Consider the following 23,921-nt stretch of genomic DNA (forward strand, 5'->3'; position numbering starts at 1 on the left):
CTAAGCTTTGCAAACTTTTTTTCACTGGAAGTGCTGATGGCTCTTTCTGTCACATTTGAAATACAACGTGCAGCTCATTGCTTAATTCAGTGGACCACAGCATTTAGTGCTGCTCATGTAATGGTTTGAAGCAGCCTTAAGCACGTGTCTGAAACTTTGAGAAATTCATATCTCCTCCACCCCGAAAACACAAACCCCTGGAAAGAATTAAAACAAACAAAAGACCACGGGACGTTTGTGAAAACAAGGATCGTCCAGATCGAGGACAGAGCCATCAGGATAGAGCGACTGCTTCTCAATTTTGCAGTTTAACAATGTTTTTATCATTGTTTGTAGTTATCAGGTAGTTCTTTGTAGGTTTGTAGATAGAAACTGAACTTCCTGGCAGATCTCAGAGAAACAGGAATTGAATTGGGTAACAGATTTTCTGGAGTTAAAATGCTGGCAGTGCCCTGACTTGCTGCTAGTTTTCATTTTTACATTGGTACATATGCTCCTGGTTATGGGGACTAGACTTGTCAAAGGGCTCTTGCTTAGATTGTAGTTGGCATTTTTCATGTGAACCAAAGCCAAGTGATTTTTTTCTCTCTCATCTTTCTCTTTCCTTTTTTCTGTTTAAGATTTTTGGCAGGGGTTTGTATGGGAGGATTTGGGTGTTGAATAGAAAGAGGAATCTTTTGGAAACATCACATAAGCTTATATCACCAACTCTGTTTAAACTGGACTCAAAGTTCCTTTTGTTTCTCTGGGTTTTATAACCTGTTAAGTTTTTTTTTTTTGACAATTTTATTCTGCAGTTTTTCATCATGCAAAGCCTCTTCCTGGTACTGCTGGCTGTAAATGCCGTGTTTCACATGTTCAAATGAATGTTTTCTATTATAAGAGAGTCAGTGTGAAGCTGTCAACATTTCAGACTAAGCACGCACCACATTACAACTGAAATGGTCCGATATTATTCTGACCAGGGCCCAATTGATTGTTGTGTTGAGGAAATTATCATCACTACGTATATGCTGTCTAATAATTTGTTATTTTTGTGCAAATGTATGTTCTCATTCTTGGTCATGACTATAACCAAGACTGAAGAAACAACATTACAGAGTGTTTATTTTTTTTTGTCAAAATGTTTTTAATATTTGTCAATACTTCTATTTATTATAAGGTAATATTAATCTTCTTTGGCTCTATTTCAGATCATGGACGAGACCCAAACACAGATAGCATGGCCATCCAAACTGAAAATTGGTGCCAAATCCAAAAAAGGTAAGTCATTTTTCTTCACTTTCTTCTTAATGCATTAGTCAGAATACTCTTTAATTATGTCAGAGCTTAATGCCATTATATTATGTGCACAAAATTGATATCTAAACAGTATCACAAGAGGAGGGTTGATTTTCTACTGAATACTACCACGGCTGGGATTTAGTTGTGAGCACGAGGCTTAGAGGGGGTGCTGTTAACAGCAGTATTGGCAATTAGGGTAACATCTTGACCTTGAGTGTGATAAATCTTTGAATCGCTGAATCTGGGGAAACGCTAGAAGCTGACAAGACCCCATTACTGTGGTTGTCTCCCCACAACACCTGTGATATGAATGCAAGACGACCTGGGAAGTTTTATAACACTCCCATCTATTAACTTTATTTTTAGGAGCAAAGTAGAGGAAAAGGCTAGTGGCGTGTTCAGCAGCTCTAACAGTGATGAAAAACTTCAAAGGGATGTTTCCTTATTTTTTAAGTTGGGTTGTACAAGGAACTTTGCAATAGGAGCGGCATTAACTTTAAGAGATTTCGGAGTTTAAGGTAAATGGATGAAAAAAATGATAGCCCAATCGTAAGCTATAAAGAATATTTTGAAGCGTTCTTTGTTTGGCACTAATTTGTAATGCAAGCTTCAGCTACCGTCTAAGTGCTCCTCCTTAGTGTATCTGAACAGCTGTTTTGGTCTGTGGGCTTCATCAGAGTAACGGGTAACTAATCTAAAACTAGTTATTTCAGCTCAGTTTTCCATGTCAACAGCTGACAATGTTTTCATCAAGTAAATCTATTGTGCCGATTGTAGCTTGTCTAATTATCAGCTATAAGAAGAATAAAGCTCTATAAACTTACTTGGATGAGAAATTTCCATTCAGCTCTTCTGGTCTGGTTCAGATTGTCCTATTTATCTTGAGAAGTTGAAATAGATCTGTTCAGTGAGGCAGGGAACTCTGAATGGCGAGTGATGCAGACTGCATGCATCTGTGAACTACCCTCAATCAGAAATGTCCTGAAGAAGTGTTGTAACTAAGTCCTGTTACACTTTTGTTGTCCTTGTGCTGCACCTGATCCATCCTGATTTTACTCGTCAGTGTGAGAATTCATTCTGTGCACAAATACAGGACTGTACTTGATTATGGGGATGTTTTTTACATGAATGCCTCTTATCAGAGTCTTCATATGATGGACAGTGTGTATCATGGAGCTCTGAGATTCATCACAAACTGTGGATTTCTTACTCGCCATTGTACTTTATACTCTAAAGTCAGCTGGACTTCTTTGAGTACACATCATCTTGGACATTGATATGTCTTAATTTATGAAACCATTCTGGAATACCCTTCCTACCTTTTAACCTTGAAGGATGGATTGCACAACCTGCATTCGTTTGAACTTGTGCAAGTTGTTTTCCCCAAAGTCCGAACTGAGCTGGGAAAGAAGGCTTTTAGGTTTTCTGCTCCTTTGTCTTGGAACAATTTTAAACTTCCAAACTTGGTGACTCTGAATATTTTTAAATCTTTAGTGAAACTCTTGAATTCAAACTCTCAGAATACCATGGAGTGTGGGTACATGTGTTGTTCAAACTGTGTGTTGCTGCCATTCCTGAATAAAAGATCACTGATCTCAATGGGACTAACCTGGTTAAATAAAGGTTAAATAAAATAATATCCAGCCTATTAAGGGACGGGGGGGTATTATTTGTTCATATGGACCAGGACCCTGGCCGTAATACGGGGCCCGGCTGCAGTTTGAATCCCAGTCTTTATTAGAGGAACTACGGTAATCACATTATCCTGCTTGAGCCATAAGAGATGACCTTCTTACATTTTAATCCCAGAATCCATCTGATAATCAGGATTAGTATCTCATTACTACAGAAACACCGGTTTGACAGAATGCACACCCAGAATTCACACAAGGTATTATGGGGGCTAGGAATAAGGTGGCTATAGGAGAAAACAGTAAAAAAGTAAAATCTTAACTAGATCCACTCTTAAACTGAAACTGAACTGTAGCCAAACAAGCCAAACATTTTCCTGCACTCTGTTTCCATAGTTACCGCAGACCAGCTACTTTGTAGGATGAATTAAACATACAAATAAAGGCAGATGATACAGCCAGTGACATAACAGTCAGTTGTGTGCTTCTTTATAAGTCAGCTTGATTTATCGAGGCTAACTGTTTGCTTTCATGTTATTTACGGTTTTCAGAACACCTGTCTCAGTTGGAGCCATACACGCAGTGAAAAACCCCAGTGATGATTCACTCTCTATCAGCAATGATGTGAAGCCTGTTGTCCAGTCGTAACAATTTGTTGTTTAATTGATTTTAAAAACTTGGACTAAGAATATGGAATCTGATTCTTGAAAAGAGAAAATTTGTTTCTTGTAGATGTTGATTCCAATGTTAGATCTGTTTGGGGCTTGTATTGCTTTTGCCTTAACCTGACTGGTAATTGTCAGGTCTGCATGGGTTTCATAGAAACACGTAATCTGCTATGCATCTAAGTCCACAATCCCAGACATAAGTTTTAATCACTTACCTAAGCATATTACTTTAATTTTTCTCACATATCTTTCTAAAATGTTATCTTATGTTAACAGCATAGTTGAGTAACTTCTCCAGCTCAGACATGTTAATGATTAAAGTTTCTGTTGTTTTACTGGACTTAGACAGGAGGGGAGGATTTCAGGGTTGCATGTGAGTTTATTATAAAAATGTTTTTGAGAGGTTTGAAGGATGAAAGCGTGCATATTTCTGTTTCTCAGTGACTTCATCTGTGTGAGGAATTTGTGATTCTGCCATGGAGGCGGGGCACTGCGAGTCATGTGTGTATTGGCAGAGTTGTTCCAGCACTCTGTTACCAATAAAACATTATCACGGTTATTTAAAGCTCACCCGGGAGGGGCTGAGTCGTGGGTTCGGGGGTAATGGGGGTGAGGAATAGGTGTAGCTCTGCCCGCTTTGTCATCCCCGGGGGAATCACAAGTGTGCGTCTTCAGGCCAGATGTGCAAGCCAATGACGTTATGTAACTACCTCAGTCACTCTGCACAGAGAATAAATGACGGAGTTACATCAGAATCTCTTACATTCTTCTCTCTGGATGCTTAATCAACTGTAACTGGCAACACAAACATCCATTCATCCCAACCATTAGTTCATTCACAAAACCTGCTCCCAGCACCACCTGGTAATGATGTTCTATGTATGAAACAAGGCTATTTAAAGCCTTCTGCCATGATTTGTAGCCTGTCAGATTTGTCCTCTGAGTTGCGTAAACCGAGAGGAGAGGAATGTTGGATTATCACTCAATTATCTTTTGAGGGAACTCATCCGTGAGAGATGAGACATGTGGAGCTGCCCATGTGTTTTAACAACCTGAACACATGTAAGAGAGAGAGGAGGCACGCTAGAAGGAGAATATCTTACTTCTGACGTTAGGCTGAAATCTTACTATCACACACACAAGTTGTTCAGAGTTTAAGAAGAATTCAAATGATCCAGCTATGAAGTATACTTTTTATGTTTTTTGCCTTTATTGATGGTAAGACTGAAGAGTGGGAGAACATTTTGGGAGGAGAGAGGACTTTACACATGGATTGAGGGGCCAAGGCCAATGCACCAAAGAGTTACCTTTGTATACAGGGTGCATGCTCCACTTACTGAGCCAGATTGGCACCACAATCCATCTAGTACACAGCATTTGATTAGATCTCCCTGATCTTGTCACCAATTTTTCATGAAAAACAAATCTGGACTAAGTTTACAACCAAGTTTGAAATTGATTAGAGCAACCCTTTTGGGTATTTTGCCCAAAGAATTGAAAATTTAAACATTGAATTGTTTTATAACACTCATCTAAAATGAATGGAAAGATGTGGTCTTTATAAGTTTCAAATAAAATCTGTTTATAATGGCTATTTGGAGACAAAATCCCAGACCATACATGACTACATTTCTGAACAGGGATTAAACAAAATAATAGCTGTATGTGAGTGTTTATTCATTCTCTTTCCATCAAACTGGACCACAACCCAATCTTGTGATCAAAGGTGTCACAAACTGGTATCACATAAGGTATGTGCTAAACCCTTACTTTTCAATTCTTATGAATAGTTTGTAGTAGTGTTCATGGCTGTAAAGTTATGGTTAATATGGATGTAGTTTTAACTATTGAGTATTTCCCTATAAAAACCCTGGGTTATCATTAGGAATGAATGGGAATGGAGGAAAATTAGGTCTTACAGCTTTTAATGGACCTCTATTCTGCAATTATCATCTAGGGGTGTGATGAGATCAAAATGTCACTAGATGTCTCGTTGAGGTGAAAATCATCTTGCGAGATCAATATTGCCCAGACACTAGGAGCAGGAGTTCTCTCCTGACAGAAAACAATACCTAACTGGAAGTTATAAAAGATCACAGAGATGCCCTGGACACTTTAAAATTGCTGGTCTGCCAGTTAATTAATTAACGGAGCTGATCCGTGGCCGATTCAGATCACCGCTCCAACCCCTCACCCCCTCCTCTGCATGCGCTACTCGGGGCTGCACATGATCCGCAAATGCATTATAAGTTCATCATAACAGTGTGAAATGATTATTGTGCTGCTGGAAACCTGTGCAGTCTCCGCGAGTTTGTGTATGCACAGACTCGCTCATAGTACCGGTATCTGTGACTTTATAACTTTGATTCAGTTGCTGCTTCGTCATATCCACCTTTCATCTCACCGTCTGTCAGTCACACATCCATCAGCTGTTGGCTGTGCATATAATCAGAAGCTTAACATGTGTACCACAGCAGGCCGTTGTATACTGCAGCAGTAAACTTAGCAAAACAAACTGTGTGAGCGCCATAGAGTCCACTGTTAGCTCCTAAAACCGAGGTTCTAGCCTCAGTTAAAAGCCCAGTGTTTGCCGTCTGACAGCAGGCAGAGCAGAGACACACGCTCGTTCACCAACACACACGCTCATCTGTGCGTCGTGTCCAACACTGTCAAAGCTCATATGAAACAAAAGACCACAAAACGATAAAATAAGCTATTTCTCTAAATCACTGTAAAAAACAAACATGACATTGACAGAAATATTTCTTTAGAGTGTTTTAAATATGGATGTACTTAAAGAGGATGAGGAATAGTTTAATTTTACTAATGCAGCTCTTTATATTTCAGTCTGTTGTAAACAGTTTTTGAATTACTTTCAAAATAATCTAAATGCTTTTATTACTATTATTGTAATTGTAGCAATGAGTGCATAGCGTGGTAAAATAAAGTTTTGGTAGACTATTAAAATGAAAGGTTTGATTTGAAGAGCATTAAAATGTACAGTTTGAGTTGGACAAGACAAACTGTGTGTAAGCACTGATAGCCTATTCACTACAAGAGGAGTTCAAACATTTCTGATTAGACCTGAATGCCTTGCAATTATGACTTTCAGCCATATAAAGGCTATATTTTTACGACATTTATTTTTTTCCAATATTAAAAAAGGTGTAAAATCTCATCTCGTGTCTGGTGGGCCCAAATGTCGTCTCGCCTCATCTCGTCTCGTGAGATAAGCGTCATGTCACACCCCTATTATCAGAATTTTTTTTAACGTATTGAGTATATCCCTACACTTTACAAAAAGTCTTTTTTTTTTTTTTGGAACATTGAGTTTCTGTGGAACAATCTTAACTGAAAAACCAAAAAGTTTAAGTCAGACATTATGCTTAAAATAAAAAATGAGTATGCTGAGAAAGTACAATGAAACAAGATTACCGTTTTGTCATGATGACACAATCTTGATTTTGTGATTTGGTGTAACATGATTTTTTAACTTCTAAACTGGTATCAAGATTTTAGCAGCTGTTTTGTCCTGTAGCCGGTTTGTTTTATTTCAGATTTTTTGTTATGCATTTATATGATTTGTTAATTAATGTTTTGTGAAGATGGGGCATATATTTTGGGATTATTATTCTTTCTACCCCTTTTCATTGAATTTTTTCCAACAGTTTTTCCAATATCACAAACTAGGGGTGGGCAATAAATTGTGTCTACTGGAGTATCTGTCATCTAGCAGTGGCTCAGCCTTAAAACAGGAAGAGGTCGAACTCACGTGGTAATCGTTAAAATACTTTGCAAGATGACTCCGAGATAACAGTGGCAGTAACACAACACGTTGCTAAAGACATGAGCCCAGTGTTGTTGAAAAGCCAGGATTTTAAAATCACATAAAGACACCCAGAATACGTGATTTGCCTGGGCGTGAACATTTTTCTGAAAACTCCCTGCTAAACGGCCCAGCAGTGGACAAATATGATCCACCTCTCCCCGACTATGGACACTTATCTCAACCTAACAGTTCAAAACACCAACAACGCAGAGTTAAAATGTTCCTGCCTCCAAACAAGCTTGCCCCATGTTATGCACTTGTCAGAAACTGGTCCAGCGTTCATCAGCACAGATAATCGACTAATGTAATCACAGCTGTGAGCCTGAATGGAGGACTAGCCTTCAGGGTTTTAGCCATCTGCTGCATGCAGGATTGGTGCGTATTGTGTAGGTTTGCTTCACCTTTAATGAGGAAAATAATCATTTTATAATCAGCAATAGTAAACATAACACAGAAAAGATTTCAGGACTCTCCATACACTGTAAAAGACTGAGTATTTTACGATTTATGTGCATTTGATTTATTAGTAAAATTTTGAATGAAGTCTGTTTCAAAATAAAACAGTGTGCTAAATTTGATTTCATATTGATTTTTACCTTTTATGCATACAATTTTATAAAAATTCCAATAGAACAGTGGATTTTAATCACCAAACTTGTGATATTTGGGATATATACCATGTATCGGGATAAAGCAAAAATATATTGGGCCATATCACCCAGCTGAACCAAACCACCTCACATGAGCAGCTTGCCCAGGCTTTAGACTAAGGATTCCTGCTTGCTGCTTTTTCTCTGGGGCTCTTTAAAAACGTTCTTAATTTTTGCCTGAATATTTCACTACTTTTGGGCAACAAAAGTAGCATAAGACTAAGAATGTACAATAAATAAAAATGCATACAGATATGGACAATTTCAGGCAATATCAGTAACATAAATGTTACAATATTTTATTAACTAACAGAGGGCGCTATCTGTTATGGCTCCCCTTGTTTGACTTCAGTTGTTTAAATCTTTCCCAGTTACCATACCATCTATGCATTTAAAGTATTACTGACAAGTATGAGGAGTGTGTATTCTTAATATGAGAGAACTTAGACAATATAATTTTCATAAATTCACTTCAGTCTCATTTGTTTTTAAAAAGTAAGACAACTGATAGAATCATAAACACAATATTGAGATTCAGATCTCTGCTTATGTAATGCTTTTCTGAAAAAAACTTTGATTGGTCATTGCGGAAAATAATAAGTGATTAATTATTGTCAGATTAATATTTTTAGGCAGTGAAGAGCTTAAAAAGTGAATTATTGGTGAAAAAAAAATAATAATAACAATAATTCTGCCAATATTTACTACTGATATTTGGGATATAAAAATTTTCTTATATTAGCTGTAAATATCGACTGCACATTTGTGAAGTTTAAGTTTTAGTTACTTTGTGCATCCCCAAATTTTAAATGATGGGTTTTGAGGACTTAAGTTTTAGGTCTGGAATACATTTCAATATTGATATCAGTATTATCTAAAATTGATTATAAGGTGTCAGCAAAATTTTAATATTGCCCCGTATTGTCAAGAGCTCTATTTAGAGGATATTATAGGGACAAAACCATTATTTCTTTTGGCTGTCTGCAGTTAAAGATAGCACAGTGTCTGCTTTAGCTGCTTCCTCATAGTAACAGTGAGTCAGAATCGTAAAATATGCAGTGAGTGTTTATCAGGAAAGACAAGGTGTACTGTTTGAACTGTTAAAAGGGTATTTTTTTAACCTTCTATTCCCTCTACAACCTGAAACTTTTTTTCTGAGATAACACTAATATCCTTTTTAAATCCAATTCAACTAAGACAACTACTTAAGAATTTTCAACAAAACATTTGAAAGTTTGATCCAGATCAAAACTTTAACTGAGCTTCATGAAGTTATCTGATCTGAAAGCCTTTATGTTTTTTTTTCTTTTGACTGACGTGTTTTCAAGATTTGATCCAATCTTATAAGCCAAAATCCAATCACATTACTTTTGAAAAACTGGGCCCATGTGAATTAAAAACTGCAGCCATATGGAAAAAACTTGAGACAATAACCTGCATTCCTTTCTTCCTGCATCATTACTTAATTAGATATGACCAGCATAAAACTCACTTCCTCTGTGCTAAAAATAGCCTCATGAGTTGTCGTTTTGTCCTAGCACAGTATCGCATTGCTCTTTGTGACACTTATCTGAAATTATATTCTTTAAACGTGCATAATGTGCCTTGTTTTTGCTGGATTTAGCATCAGTGTTGCCTTTCATGTGCAGTCTGGAATCAGTTACACTCTGCAGGATAGCAGCAGATGAGAGGGGATTTGTATGTTTGTAACCTCTCCCTGCATAGGGCCACACACTCCATCAAAATGCCAGCTCCTCTGTTGCATTTATCACCTGCAGCTAGCTATCCCACGCTGCCACCTGCATGAGTGTGATAAGGCCAGTTGGTTAGCCTCTGGGGCGAGCTATCATCGGCACGCTGTTAGTGATTTAATATAGTGAGGAGGTGCCATCACTCACACCAGACAGGGCTGCACTGCAACTTCAGGTTGGTCAATAATGTGAGATGAAAGATTTGTGCTTTGTTTTTATGTGATATGTATCTTAAAGATGCCCTGGTTTGCTAACTGTCTTGTCTGCAGATGTTTAAAGTAGAAGAGCAGAGCCAATAGGACTTATTTCCCTTCGTTTGTGTGGTATTCACAAATGTAGTCCTCAGCTGGAAAAATGCTTTAGCTCTGCCAGTACAGAGCTCCAAAAAGGGTCAAAAGGTTTCTTTTCTGTGGAAGTGGAGCCGTGTAAAATCCGTGCAAGTCAAAAGCCTTCGCTCTTGCAGCTGCAAATGTTTTTGTTTGCTTTTCTACCTTTTGTGTGTGCCAAATTAGGACTGAAGGTGTTCATTTTTTATTCCACAGCCAATCAAGAAAAGGGGGGGGCATGCTGCACACTCAGTCTAAAAAATGCGGGGGTGTTCTACATCACGACTGCAACACTCGTTTAGGCTGGCTAATGTTTGCCAGATGTGCAGCGCAGGACAGACACCAGAAGAGCCATACTCCCTCTAATGGTCACAGTGGGTGCCACAGAAGGAAATGGAGGATTTCTATTGTTCACACACACAACGGCTGTATGATGGGAAATTTTCCTGGAACCGCTGCTGAGACTGTGATCTTTCTGCTCTTTTTTCTTTGTTTTCCTTGGTTTTGTTTTCCTGTCTCGGGCTGCAGCTCGGGGTTTTTGTTTAGTTCCATCCCCTCAAGTCATCTAAGAGCTGTTGTTTCTCTCCCAGATGATCTCACAGCTCTTGTAGAGTGGGTTGAGGTCGCCTTTCTCCCCCTGACACTATAACAAGGTCAGTGCTTGTTTGCTGGCACAGGACCTCAGAGCTCCCAGTGGCCTTCAGACAGAACTAAACCTCCTTTAGATACTCTAAAAAAAAAAAAAAATCATCATTCTAGCATTACCACGTTCAAAGACTATGTGGTCTCCTTGTATTTTGCTGCTCCATGGAGACTATGCTGGTTTTGCTTTTGTCATTTGATGGCAGCAATTAAACAAACACCAAAAACATGTGAACATTAGGAATTCCCCTTGTCTCCAGAATAAATGTTTGACCATCTTTTCTAGTTGCCCTCATTTCTGGAATGTGAAAGATTTCTCACTCCAAAGCTGTAGCCTAACCATGAAAACGAGGCGTTCTTTAAGGTCCTAAAGACTTTGTAACAATAAATCTGGTTCTGAGTCCTGTCTGAGGGTTGTACTCTGAATCTGAAATGCTGCAGTGTGTGTAAGAGTTGGGGTATTCCTGGAAGGGGGCTCAGTTTGACTTCCTGCGGCTCAGTACAGTTAACATTGGGGTGATGGATCGAGAGTATGTAGTGTATCTGCACATTTTAAATTTGTGTTTTTTCCTCATATTTGAGTCCTCTAGGGGGTCTAGCATGAGGCTGAGCCAGATGTAGACTGACTGACTGCACAGATATGAGCTTTAGCTCTGAGTAGTTCAGATATGCCAAGTTTTAGGGGTGGGCATCTGTCCTTGACAAGAGGACCTGATTTGAATCTTGATATATAGACAAAAGTCTAATTTACAGACCATTCATAAAACTTAAGAGCTGTTCATTCCTGTTGCATGTCATACGTTGTGAACAAAACTAGGGTAAATTTGCAAATTTCTTCTAAATGAGAAAGAAATCTAAAAAGAATGAAACGGTCTTAGTAGTGTTTCATATTAATTGCACTGAGAAACAGAACACAGGGACTAAAGAAACAAAATACATAAAACATGTTGAAACATTATGTCAATCAATCAGTCAATCAATCAAATATACTTTATTGTCCCATTCAGGGAAATTTGTCCTGGACTCAGGAGCTGCTCCATAGAGGCCCCTACAGCCGCAACAGCACAACAACAAATCATCAGGCACAACAACACCAGCAAACACATAACAATATTATACAAAATTAATGCATTCTAAAAATTCATTATAATAAAAACACTATACATATTGCACAATCTTCAGCCTCAAGAAGCATTGTTTAGGAGTTATGTATATTAACTGGTGTCATTACACAGCCATACCCAAGCATGTCACTTGTGCAGCTAGTTAAGGGGAGAAATATTAACATTAGTCACAAGTCCAGTTCCAAAAAAGTTGGAGCTCTGTGTAAAATAAAAATAAAACAGAATGCAATGACTCTCAAATCTCATAAACCTATATTTTATTCACATTAGAAAATTAAAAAAAACATATCAGATGTTAAAACTGACACATTTTACTATTTCATGAAGAACACTTGCTAATTTTTTTTATTTAATGGCAGAAACACATCTCAAAAAAGTAGGAACAGGGCCTTGTTTACCTTTTTGTGGCATTTCCTCTTCTTTTAACAACAGTCTATAAATGTCTGAGAAGTGACAAGTGAAGAGACCAATTGCTGGAGTTTTGGGAGATTTATATTATCCCATTCTAATCTGATGTAGGATTCTAGCTGCTCAACAGTCCTGGGTCTTTTTTTCTGGGTTTTTCATTTTTTGTTTTCTGTTGGGGAAAGGTCTGGACTGCAGGCATGCCAGTTCAGCACCTGGGCTCTTCTATTGTGAAGCCATGATGTTGTGATGGGTGGGTGTTAGCATTGTCTTGCTGAAACATGCACAGCCTTCCCTAAAAGAGAAGTTGACTGTATGGGTTGATATGTTGCGCTAAAACCTAATTTTCAGCATTTATAGTGCTTTTTCTGATGTGTCAGCTGCCTACACCATAGGCACCCTATACCATCAGCAATGCAGGCTTTTGAACTGTGCACTGATAACGACCTGGATGGTCCCTCTCAACTTTACTCTGCAGGATCAGCCTTGTCCCTAGTGCACAGAGGGAAAAGAGCAGCGCATGTAGAGTTTTTTTGTGCTAAATTACTATTCCTGTGAGCCAGAAAACACAAGTAGGGACGCTGTGATGAAGCTCCTCTGCCACCATATATATATACAAACATAGCCTTTAAAATGTTTTAGCATTGGTAATTTCTTCTGCCCTGTCTTTTTCACATCCAGAGGCTTTTTTGGACAGCCCAGGAAGTTGAGGAGAGAGAGATCAGAAACGAGCAAGTCTAGTCAATGAATCAATCAAACTTTATTAATATAGCACCTTACAAACAGATTCAGTTGCAGTTCAGAGTGCTTTACAAGAGTGATTGACAAAAAGGTAAAATGGTTTAGAGACTTGTAACTTTGTCTACTTGCTAGTTGCCACATGTTTTCCACTGCACCTAACTTTTCTTCTTTGTGTGTTTTGTTGACTTCTAGCAGGCACCAAACGGTTCTTTGTAGTACTGCCGCTTGGATTGGGGTGTGGATATCATGTGGAGGCCGCATATTTTTACATTTTTTTCTCTACACAGAATAGACAATAGACTGTAGACATATTCAGACGTACTTTTTTGCCTGACAGTGTGCACCAATGACATCAGAAACATGACGGTTCAGGATGATCACAACTGTTACATACTATATTACCAAAAGTATTCGCTCACCTGCCTTGACTTGCATATGAACTTAAGTGACATCCCATTCTTAATCCAAAGGGTCTGATATGATGTCGGTCCACCCTTTACAGCTATAATAGCTTAAACTCTTCTGGGAAGGTTTTCTACAAGGTTTAGGAGTGTGATTATGGGAATTTCTGACCATTCTTCCAGAAGCGCATTTGTGAGGTCACACACTGATGTTGAACGAGAAGGCCTGGCTCTCAGTCTCTGCTCTATTTCATCCCAAAGGTGTTTTATCGGGTTGAGGTCAGGACTCTGTGCAGGCCAGTCAAGTTCATCCACACCAAACTCTCTCATCCATGTCTCTATGGACCTTGCTTGTGCGCTGGTGCACAGTCATGTTGGAACAGGAACGGGCCATTCCCAAACTGTTCCCACAAAGTTGGGTGCATGGACATTTCCAAAATCTCTTGGTATCCTGAAGCATTTAGAGTTCCTTTCACTGGAACTAAGGGGCCAAGCCCAGCTCCTGAAAAACAAACCCACACCATAATCCCCCCTCCACCAAACTTTACACTTGGCACAATGCAATCAGACAAGTACCGTTCTCCTGGCAACCACCAAACTCAGACTCGTCCATCAGATCGTCAGATGGAGAAGCGCCACTCCAGAGAACGCGTCTCCACTGCTCTAGAGTCCAGTGGCGGCGTGCTTTACACCACTGCATCCAACGTTTTGCATTGCACTTGGTGATGTATGGCTTGGATGCAGCTGCTCGGCCATGGAAACCCATTCCATGAAGCTCTCTGCACACTGTTCTGGAGCTAATCTGAAGGCCTCATGAAGTTTGGAGGTCTGTAGCGATTGACTCTGCAGAAAGTTGGCAACCTCTGCGCACTATGCGCCTCAGCATCCGCTGACACCGCTCTGTCATTTTCCGTGGTTTACCACTTCGTGGCTGACTTGTTGTTTTTCCCAATTGCTTCCACTTTGTTATAATACAACTGACAGTTGACTGTGGAATATTTAGGAGTGAGAATATTTCACGACTGGACTTAATGCACAGGTGGCATCCTATCACAGTGCCATGCTTGAATTCACCGAGCTCCTGAGAGCGACCCATTCTTTCACAAATGTTTGTAGAGACAGTCTGCATGCCTAGGTGCTTGATTTTATACACCTGTGGCCATGGAAGTGATTGGAACACCTGATTTCAATTATTTGGATGGGTGAGTGAATACTTTTGGCAATATATTGTACCTGTTTAGCAGTTTGATATCGTTTATTGTATCACTGATCCTGGGCTTTTGGAAAAATAAAATGTTATCTTTAATGTTAAAATAGGTTACCATTTTGGATGCAGGAATATTTACACCCCTGTCAGGTCAGGTTATGTAGTCTGAAGTTTTAAGAGGCTGTAGATGCACTGTTTCTTGCAGGATGTTGTTTTGTCATTTAAAGAGTCATTTAAACCTCTCATTTGATCATCACATAAAATCAGTCGTTAAATCTTGTTTCTTTCAACTACGTACCATCTCCAAAATAAAAACAATACTGACTCAATAGGACCTGGAAAAACTCATTCACGCTTTCATCTTTTCCAGATTAGATTACTGTAATTCACTCCTCTCCGGTATCTCCCAGAAATCACTTTCTCGCCTCCAACTTGTACAGAATGCAGCAGCTAGGCTTCTCACTGGTTTTAACAGACGACATCACATCACCCCCCTTTTAGCATCTTTACACTGGCTTCCTGTTAGTTTTAGAATAGATTTTAAGATCTTATTAATTACTTTTAAAGCACTGAAGGGTCTGGCTCCATTCTATATATGAGAACTTTTAACCCCCTATGAGCCAACCCACAGCCTTAGATCATCGGGCGCGGGCTACCTGGTCGTTCCAAAGTCGAGACTCAAATCTAAGGGTGACAGGGCCTTCTCCATCAGAGCCCCTCGACTTTGGAACGACCTGCCCGAGGAGATAAGGCATGCAGAATCATTGACATCTTTTAAATCACATCTTAAAACTCATTTTTATAGACTTGCTTTTACGTGATGTCGTCTTCGTCCTCATCTTATTTAGTTTTTATCTTCTCACAGATTCTTACCTGTTTTAGTTTAATTTCCTCTTAATCTCTCCTTTACTCCCTGTCAACCTCATTTTATTTCCTTGCCCCCTGGCTGTTCTTTTTAATCGTTACTGTCTCCCTCACGTCATTGCTTTTTTTTTATTTATTTATTTTTTTTTTTTTTTTACTGTTTTTACAGTTTTACAGCTTGTTTTACCTTGCTTTACTGTCTGTTTTGCCCTCTTATTTACATTTTACTGTTTTTTCTCATTTATCCCCTGTTTTGTTTTTACTCCTCCTTGTTTCTCTTTTAATTTCTCATGTTTTAATTCTGGTCCTCTCGGTCTCAGCCTGTGCAGCTGGGTTCCTGCATTGCCTGGGTTCCTATCGTTCCTATTGTTCCTATTGTTTTATGGTACTTGGTGTCTGTGTCTTGCCTGCATCCTGATGATGTATATGATGTCTTAGTTGTGTAGAATGGCTTCATGTCTGCACTCTGATTGACATCTGTGTTGTCTTAGTTTGCATGGCTTCACATGACATCTAGGTTTTGATGTATATTGATCTTGATTAATTACTATCTCATCCATATTCCTGTTTAGTTTCTTTAAATGTGTGGATTCTGCTGATGTTGTCTGCATGTCACGTTCTGTCTTCTTATCTTTTCTTTGGGTTGTTGCTTTGTTCTTCTGCTTGCTTCTGCACTTGTCAAAGCATGTTGTAAACCCATGTTTTTAAAAGTGCTATACAAATAAAGTTATTATTATTATTATTATTATTATTATTATTATTATTATTATTATAAAGATGCTTTTGCATGTGACAGCTGATAGAGCTTAACAAAGCATTGTGAGAAAGAAGCTGATAAATGCCTAACGAAATGTTTCTTAAAAATGAAGAGATAATAATCACACTGCCATCTCTGTCTCCTTTGAGACTCAGATGCTGCAGAGCTGTTCTCCTCATCTTTGAGTGTTTCTGCAGCTCCACTGACTGATGGATTGCTTGAATATATAAATTTCCACTGCACCGCAACACTCCCTCTCCCCTCCTCAACCACACACGATGTGGTCGCCTGCCAGCTTGAATGAGACTCGGCAGATATCAAAGCAGCAATTACTGTTGCAGAGCTTTCCCTGCGACACTCTGTAATTTGTTGACAAACGCAGACTGCTGTGTCATGTTTGATTAAATGGGTTTTACTTGTGTCTCACTCTCACATTCAATCTCTACTCAGAAATGGTGACACATGCTCCCTCCCTGTATTTTTAACATTTCCCTTTCTTTTTTTACCCTCCTGCAGATCCACACATCAAAGTATGCGGGAAGAGAGAGAATGTGAGGGAAGCCAAAGACAGAATAATGTCTGTCCTCGACACAAAGGTAAGTAAATATCCTTATCCCTTCTTGTTCATATGTATAATTCTCTTCCTGAATGTGCTTCACCTTAGTTCTCCCCACTGTCCAAATGACAGATTGCACCCAGCAGTGTAGCAACAACTTGGCACTAATCTCAGCAGATACTCATATCCCAGGCTTAGATGCAGTCAGCATGTGCGTCCAGGCCTCATTGCTATGGCAACACAAGAAATCAACTAGCTAGGTGCCTGCACTGCAGCACCCCCTGGGGGAACGCAATCCTCCATGCACCTAAAACAGCCACACACACAAAAAGCAGCACATGATCTGTGTTAGTCAAGAACGGGCTGTATCACTCTGGCAAGATCCTTTAATAATTAGATTCTTTTCTAATGTCCTTCATGTTTTGTTACATATTTGATTTTTTTCTGAATGATTACAGCAGCTGAAAATGTTTATCAGAGAGGAAATTGCAAGTTTTGGGTCTTGTGACTACTTTAGAGTTGAGGGAACAGATGTTGCACTGGCTTTTCAGCAGAGCAGCATTTACTTCTATCAGACATAATAGCATGCCTGACCTATGCAATCTAATGTAAACCATACAACAACTCCACCATAAACTTTACTCTATCAAAGTGACTACATTTCCTGCTCTGTATCCATTATTGAAACCTAGTAATAGTAATAAGGTGTTTTAATATTCTGCTCTCCATGCATGAAAAAAGGACAAGGAAAAATATTAGGAAAATTGTACAAGCTTATAATAGTGAAATTTATTGTGGAAGTATTATACTCTCATAATGGCAATAACCTTGGCAGGGCCTTAGGAGCCCCCTACTAATATCAAAGAAAAGCTAAGCATAAAAAGCCTAGATACAGGAGTTTTGGACAAAATATCTTTGAATAAACTTTTAAGTTGTAGGGACACTCTAGAAAAAAAGTAAACTCAAAATTCTCAGGTTAAAAGTTATTTTATAAGAAAAAAAGATTTGGGTTTTGAAAACTGTATCAATCATCTAACTCCAATCCTGTCTTGTCTTATTAGAGCAACAGGGTAACTCTGAAGATGGACGTCTCCCATACAGAACACTCCCACGTTATCGGCAAAGGTGGCAACAACATCAAGAGGGTGATGGAAGAGACAGGGTGCCACATCCATTTCCCCGACTCCAACAGGAACAACCAGGCAGAGAAAAGCAACCAGGTTTGTGTGACTGGATTTACTCTGTGCAGTTTCACCGGGGGGTATGGGTATGGAGGGGTGCTGCTGTCTGCTGTCAAATCAAAGAGTTTCCTTCTTCAAATATTTCACTTTCATCTTTCTTGAGCCACATAATTGCACTGCGATTGTACTAAGAGTGAAAGTGTATTGCACTCTGTTACCTTAAGTTGTTTACCATCCTCATCCATCCTCAGTTCATTTTCCTCAATAGTTGCTCTCAGGTTGTGGGTTTTCTACAGGTTGCAGAGTTGGTCCGGTTGTTTTGATTGGCCAGCTCAGAGGAAGCCTGTGTTTTGGCTGGATTTGCTTAAAGAGCAGTGGATCCTGTTGTAATTACCATTAAAGTGAAGTGTGAGCAGTTCAGGAAAGTGCTCTGCCTTTCACGGCATCGGATACCTGTCTGTGCCAGGTGCTCTGCAGTGCACCTGAATATAAAAGCTCTACTTTAAAATGTCCAATTCACTTATTTTAACCCCCTTCTCTGTGGATTTAACCTAGTATAGTGTACATGCAACATGTGGATTATTAAGTTGTCTGTACTCGGCATGTCATAGATTGTTGAACCTCCCAGTCTCTCCCTGGTGATGCAAGCACAGGCCGATAAGAAGCAAGAGTCTCATTTGAAGCCCAAGACCCCCTTAAGCATTCTCTTTTAGTGCTTTCAAAAGCTTACTGAGAGCAGAGCCTTTGAGATAAAGACAATATTGACAAGTGCAGCAGTTTTGATAAGTAAATATAAATGTGGAAATCAATAAAATTGCTGTTTATTTTTAACTCTCACTGTAGGTGTCTGGATTGAGGATTTGTTCACTCACTCTTCAGCTATGCAGGTGTTTGTTTACATGAGGCTTGACTCTGGTTTTTCATTTTAAAATGTATCATTGCTTCTTACATGTGGTATGTGTGTGTACAAGTGCAGAGTTTTGTTCCCCCATACATCTATGAGATGTAACTATATGATATATATGGTATCTATGTATATGGTATGGTGCATGGTAGAAAAGAGGTGATGGAGGCAGACAGACTAATGCTCCTGCTGTTAGACACTGTGACTGCTTGCTTAACAAGTGTAGGGACACAACACTGATCACACAGTTTGCCACCTTCATCCTCTTTGTAACTCCAGCTCAAAACTTTCTCTTTTACAGTCCTTTGTAGAAGAAAAAAAAAATATTTAAAATGCAAAATGTTATGCAGTAGTAGTCATGATGCTTCAGCAGTTTTCTGATCTACCCCCAACTAAACCTTACATTTTCCCATATCAGTGTGGTGTAATGTAGTGGCACTATTTCATGCTGTAAAAAGTGTAAGGATACAACAGTGATTTTATAAGACGGGACTCAGTGTATATGTGCTCCACGAGAAGTAGTCTGCAGTTGAGTACATCTGTCGTGTTATACAAAGTCAAGTTGTGTTCATAAAGTTGTGAAAATCAGACCAAAACAGCACCTCAGAAAAAAAAAAAAAAAAACATGTCCAGAACAAGGCCACAGAAGGCGGCATTTCCTCCACCATATGCTCCCGGCCTAACACAAGCCTATACATCTTAGCTTTTGTGGTTACCTGTTTTGTTGAAATCGAGCCTTGGCCCCTTGATACGTGTCAACCTCATGCAGTTATCTTGAGCATCACCTGAATCTGGGGGTCTTTGGGTACTAGCTTTGTGTCACTGTCTCTGCAGCTGTTTAGAAAGATTTGATGCAGAGTTTTAAGACAGGTAGATTTGGTTCTGACCTGGACACGGTTTACTGTCACATTCTTGTCCTTTTGTGCAACCAAACTAAAATAGTTTTCATAGCTCCACACATCTAAAGACGACCTTATTTCATACTTGGCCGTTTTCATCTCCTTCCTCCTTCCAGAGCTGTGTTTGCCACCTTAATCAGTCAATGCTGCATGAGTGTGCATTCATTTGTTTTCTCTGTACTCCCATTTTACACATTGTTGGAGGATTTACAGTTACACAAGAAATAGAAATTATTTTACAATAAATGTAATGTGCTTACTAAGCTAGCAGTAGTAGAGGTTAAACTACTACATTACAGACAAATGTAATGTCATTACAGTAACATGTTTCTTTCTACAGTGTTACACCCCACACTGCTGTTAACATTGTCAAAATTTTCACCATATCAAACCTTTTCAATACCTTGTGCTGTAAAACACTACAGTGTCTGTTAATTTTATGTTCAGGTGTACCAAAGTTATGATCGAAAGAGTTATATTTATATTTTGTTATATTTCTGATCCAAAGTTGGTGTTTTATTGAGCCCTTTTAGCTTCTCATGAAGATATACAAAAGTCTGCTGCAGGTAGACAGAGTCACCTGTAATGGGTTGCACCAGCTGTGGATCAGTTCCAACATAGCCCAATTTTTAAGTTTTTACTTATGAAGGAGTTTACGCTCTCCTAACATTTACGGTGTTGCACCAGCTGAGATAGTTTCAACGTAGGGTTAAGTTCTAACTTAAATCTTACACCTACCCCCTACCAGGTGTAAAGTCCTCCATAGAATATGGCTTTTGTAGTGGTAGTTCTGAGAGCGGTTTAACAAGAAGGATGGCGAGGAGTTGAGGATTTTACCAGCAATTTGGTGTCCGCATTGCGTTCTCCATGATCAGTAACACTGTTGTTTTCCATGAGCAGACATCATTTCTGCTATCCACTGTTAAATTAGTGTTATTAGTTATTTCACCACTCGATATCAGTGTTATTATTTATACTGGCTCTAGGTTTAAGCTATAGGCTTCACAATACTCACTTATGCAAAATGCTTTGTCATATTTTTCATTCACGGTGGACGCTGTTTGAGGATTCACGGCAGTTAACAAACGCTATTTTTAGCCGTTAGCATATGTAGCAATTGCTTAAAAAATGCTTTTCAGTGATTGGTTAAAGTAAGACTGAACATCGTATCTGCGAAAATATTTTGGTTAGTTTAGATGTAAATCTCTGCTAGTTACGATTAACCGTATGTCTCTGTGGTGCACCCGAACAATGACACAACTTTAGTTAGAACTTAACTAGTTTGAATGTAGGGTTTAATGTGGACTTTACACCATAACTTAAGCCAGAACTTACACATAGCTGGTGCAACAGGCTACTGGTCCTTATATTTTGATAAAGTTGATATCTTTGGACTAATTCCTGTAAGCATGTATTAGAATTACAATAAAAAGACAGCAGATTGACTGCATTCATTTCTTGACTTATTGAATAATTACCGACTGCAAAAAGGAAACCTACTCAGAGTTAGCGGACAAATGCTTTGTGATCAGGAGAGCTCTGAGCTTGGTAAAAACGAACAGATGGACCAGGTCTGTGCTTCTTCAATGCATCGTTTTTCCCTCCTTGTGTATTGCATTTTTGCAACTTTGTAGTGATTTGCCATCAGATATGTGGGTGGCCTTTGTTAGAATAGATGCCTGAGAGGAAAACAGTTGATGTCAACTGAATAGCTTATTTCTATGTTTCAAAAAACTGTTTTTATTTGAAAAATTCTTTTCATTTCTCTGTTGGCTCTTCAATGAAAAGCTTTTATTTTATATATGAAATCTGCTCCTATTAATGATCTTTTTCATTACTGTGCCAACAAACCTAATCAGACATCTTATCCCCTGGTTTTAAAAGATCCATTATTTCAATTAGTGAGGCCGTTTTTCTCCTCAACAGTAACTATAATAATTTGTTTCAAGAATGTAAAGCATTAACTGGGAATACTGTATGTCACAAAGAGGGATTAAGTTTCAGCATGGAGGACTAAAATTTGGCTGTTTTCATTACTTTTTTTTTTATAGTGCTATTAACACTGAATACTGCGATTTAGTGTAACTGTATGTATTGACCCGAGCCATTGTTTGTCTTGGATCAAGTCAGAGCTGGCTAACTGATTAACATGTAACTTTTTTATTGTGAACAGGTGTCCATTGCAGGGCAGCCAGGAGGGGTGGAGGCAGCACGAGTAAAAATACGGGTAAGTTGGAACTCAGCCATGCTTGTCTTAAAGGGATACTCCACCCAAACACTCACTCCCTGCTGGCTTGTAAGGGTGTAGCTTTGACCTGCATGGAGGGATGTGGCTTTGGCAGGCTTGAATTTCAGACATTTTCCATTGATTTCTGCAATGATTAATATTTACAGCAGAAAAAAAGTTTCACAGCAACATCATTTCCTATTTTTGCCAAATATTCATCTGCCTCTCCCTTAGTTTCACACTAAACTTTGTTGAGTTCATGAGCAGAGTGGTGTATTAGTTTTGCTGTTAATTTTATTTAATAGGGTGACACATTTTTGGCAAAGTACAAACAGATCTAGCCTAAACACATGAAGTTGTAATGCTCTCCAATATTATGCACCTTAACAGGAAAGTTATTGAAGTGTTAGTCTAAGAGTTTCCATTAGACTTTCTTGTCTCCGGCTAAACTAATCAGCAGTCTTCAAGAATAAGTGTCATTCAGAACAAATACTTGACATTTGCTTTAGATAGCCATGTGACCAATACCCTGCATTTATCAGCAATTAAACATATAAAAACAAAACACTGTGAGACAGCTTCACGTCTGTGCTAAAACGAGACTGGGGAAAGATTTTTATTTCCAAACCTGATCCAAGATCAAGACAGTTGAAACCAAGCTTGGCGGTTAACCAGCGTAATTGTTACCCTGTTATTACATCCTGCTTGACACAAAGTACTCATGACTGAACCTTGGAAATTACTGTGGAAAGACATTCTTTTATTTGTTTTTGTGTAACAAACATAATAAAAATTGTGAGTTTTTCCTTGCATACATTCAGTCAGTTTCACAATTTATGCCTACATTTTAAACATAATCAACAACAACACTTAGGTTCACATTAGCACTGTTAGCTCTAACCTAGCCTGTTAGCATGTTAGCTGCTAGCATGATTTAGCAACTTACAACAGCCAAGTACCATCCTCCACTGAAAACACCAACAAATTGTCCGAACAAATGACTAACCGTTGCTCGTTTAACTACACACTACTTTACAAATCCACAAAACAATTGAAAATTGAGTTTTACTGTCAATTGTCCCATGTAAGTCCTCATAAACTGATGAGCTCTACTGTAACCACCACTAAAACAGTTAAAACCAACCATCACAGTTTATTTGAAGTATTCCCAAAGAAAAACGCAAGTGTTCGCTGTGGATGGTTCAATACAGTCCTTTCATCAATGACTCATGCCACACTGCTGCTGCTGATCAGCCGGGACAAGATCAGCTTTGTTTGACATCATCCTCATTGATCACATAAATATTCACTGCCTAAATTAGCTATCTGCTGCCCATGTAGATGAACAACCCCAGCACCAAACAGGATGTAGGTAGTAGTAAAATTACTTAGTTTATATTTTTTTTGAGTTTATATTAAAGAAATCTTGCAATATATCTTCTAGGTAACACAATATATAATATGCGATTATTTGCTTTTACTTATTTGGGAATTGGCAGATGTTTCAGCCATATTTTGACTGTTAATATTTTTATCTGCTGTGAAACCAGCTAATTGCGACTGTGGTTAATCTGTTTGTTTTATATCTTAACAACCAAACAGTAGTTAATGTAGTGACAAGGAAGGATTCTGCCTGTCTTTAGTGTAAAATAGTTCAGAGTAAGCAACAATTTATTGATAAAAGTGGGATACATCTACAGATGTGTGGACTGTTGTTAGCATGCCAGCTCTTGTGGCTTTAATAACCCTACCAAAGATACTTAATTTTATATTTCAGCAACTAAATTAAACTTGCTATGGAGTAAATAAAGGATGCTGCTTGTCTTTAATGAGTGATAGTCCTTAGAACTGTAATATTTACTCTGAAAAGCTTT

General features: G+C 38.7%; 1 protein-coding gene across 1 annotated transcript in view; it reads left to right on the top strand.

Moving 5' to 3' along the window:
- The window catches only part of LOC121510864 (protein bicaudal C homolog 1-like), a 104,814-nt gene that overhangs the window by 45,151 nt on the left and 35,742 nt on the right, over nucleotides 1-23,921 (top strand). Inside the window, exons 3-6 of the mRNA XM_041789177.1 lie at nucleotides 1,194-1,263; nucleotides 16,797-16,876; nucleotides 17,898-18,056; nucleotides 21,994-22,047. Coding sequence (XP_041645111.1) covers nucleotides 1,194-1,263; nucleotides 16,797-16,876; nucleotides 17,898-18,056; nucleotides 21,994-22,047 — 363 coding nt within the window. The remainder of the gene's footprint in view (nucleotides 1-1,193; nucleotides 1,264-16,796; nucleotides 16,877-17,897; nucleotides 18,057-21,993; nucleotides 22,048-23,921) is intronic.

This window comes from Cheilinus undulatus, linkage group 6 (assembly GCF_018320785.1).
Source record: "Cheilinus undulatus linkage group 6, ASM1832078v1, whole genome shotgun sequence".
In the NCBI taxonomy this organism is placed as follows: Eukaryota; Metazoa; Chordata; class Actinopteri; order Labriformes; family Labridae; genus Cheilinus; species Cheilinus undulatus.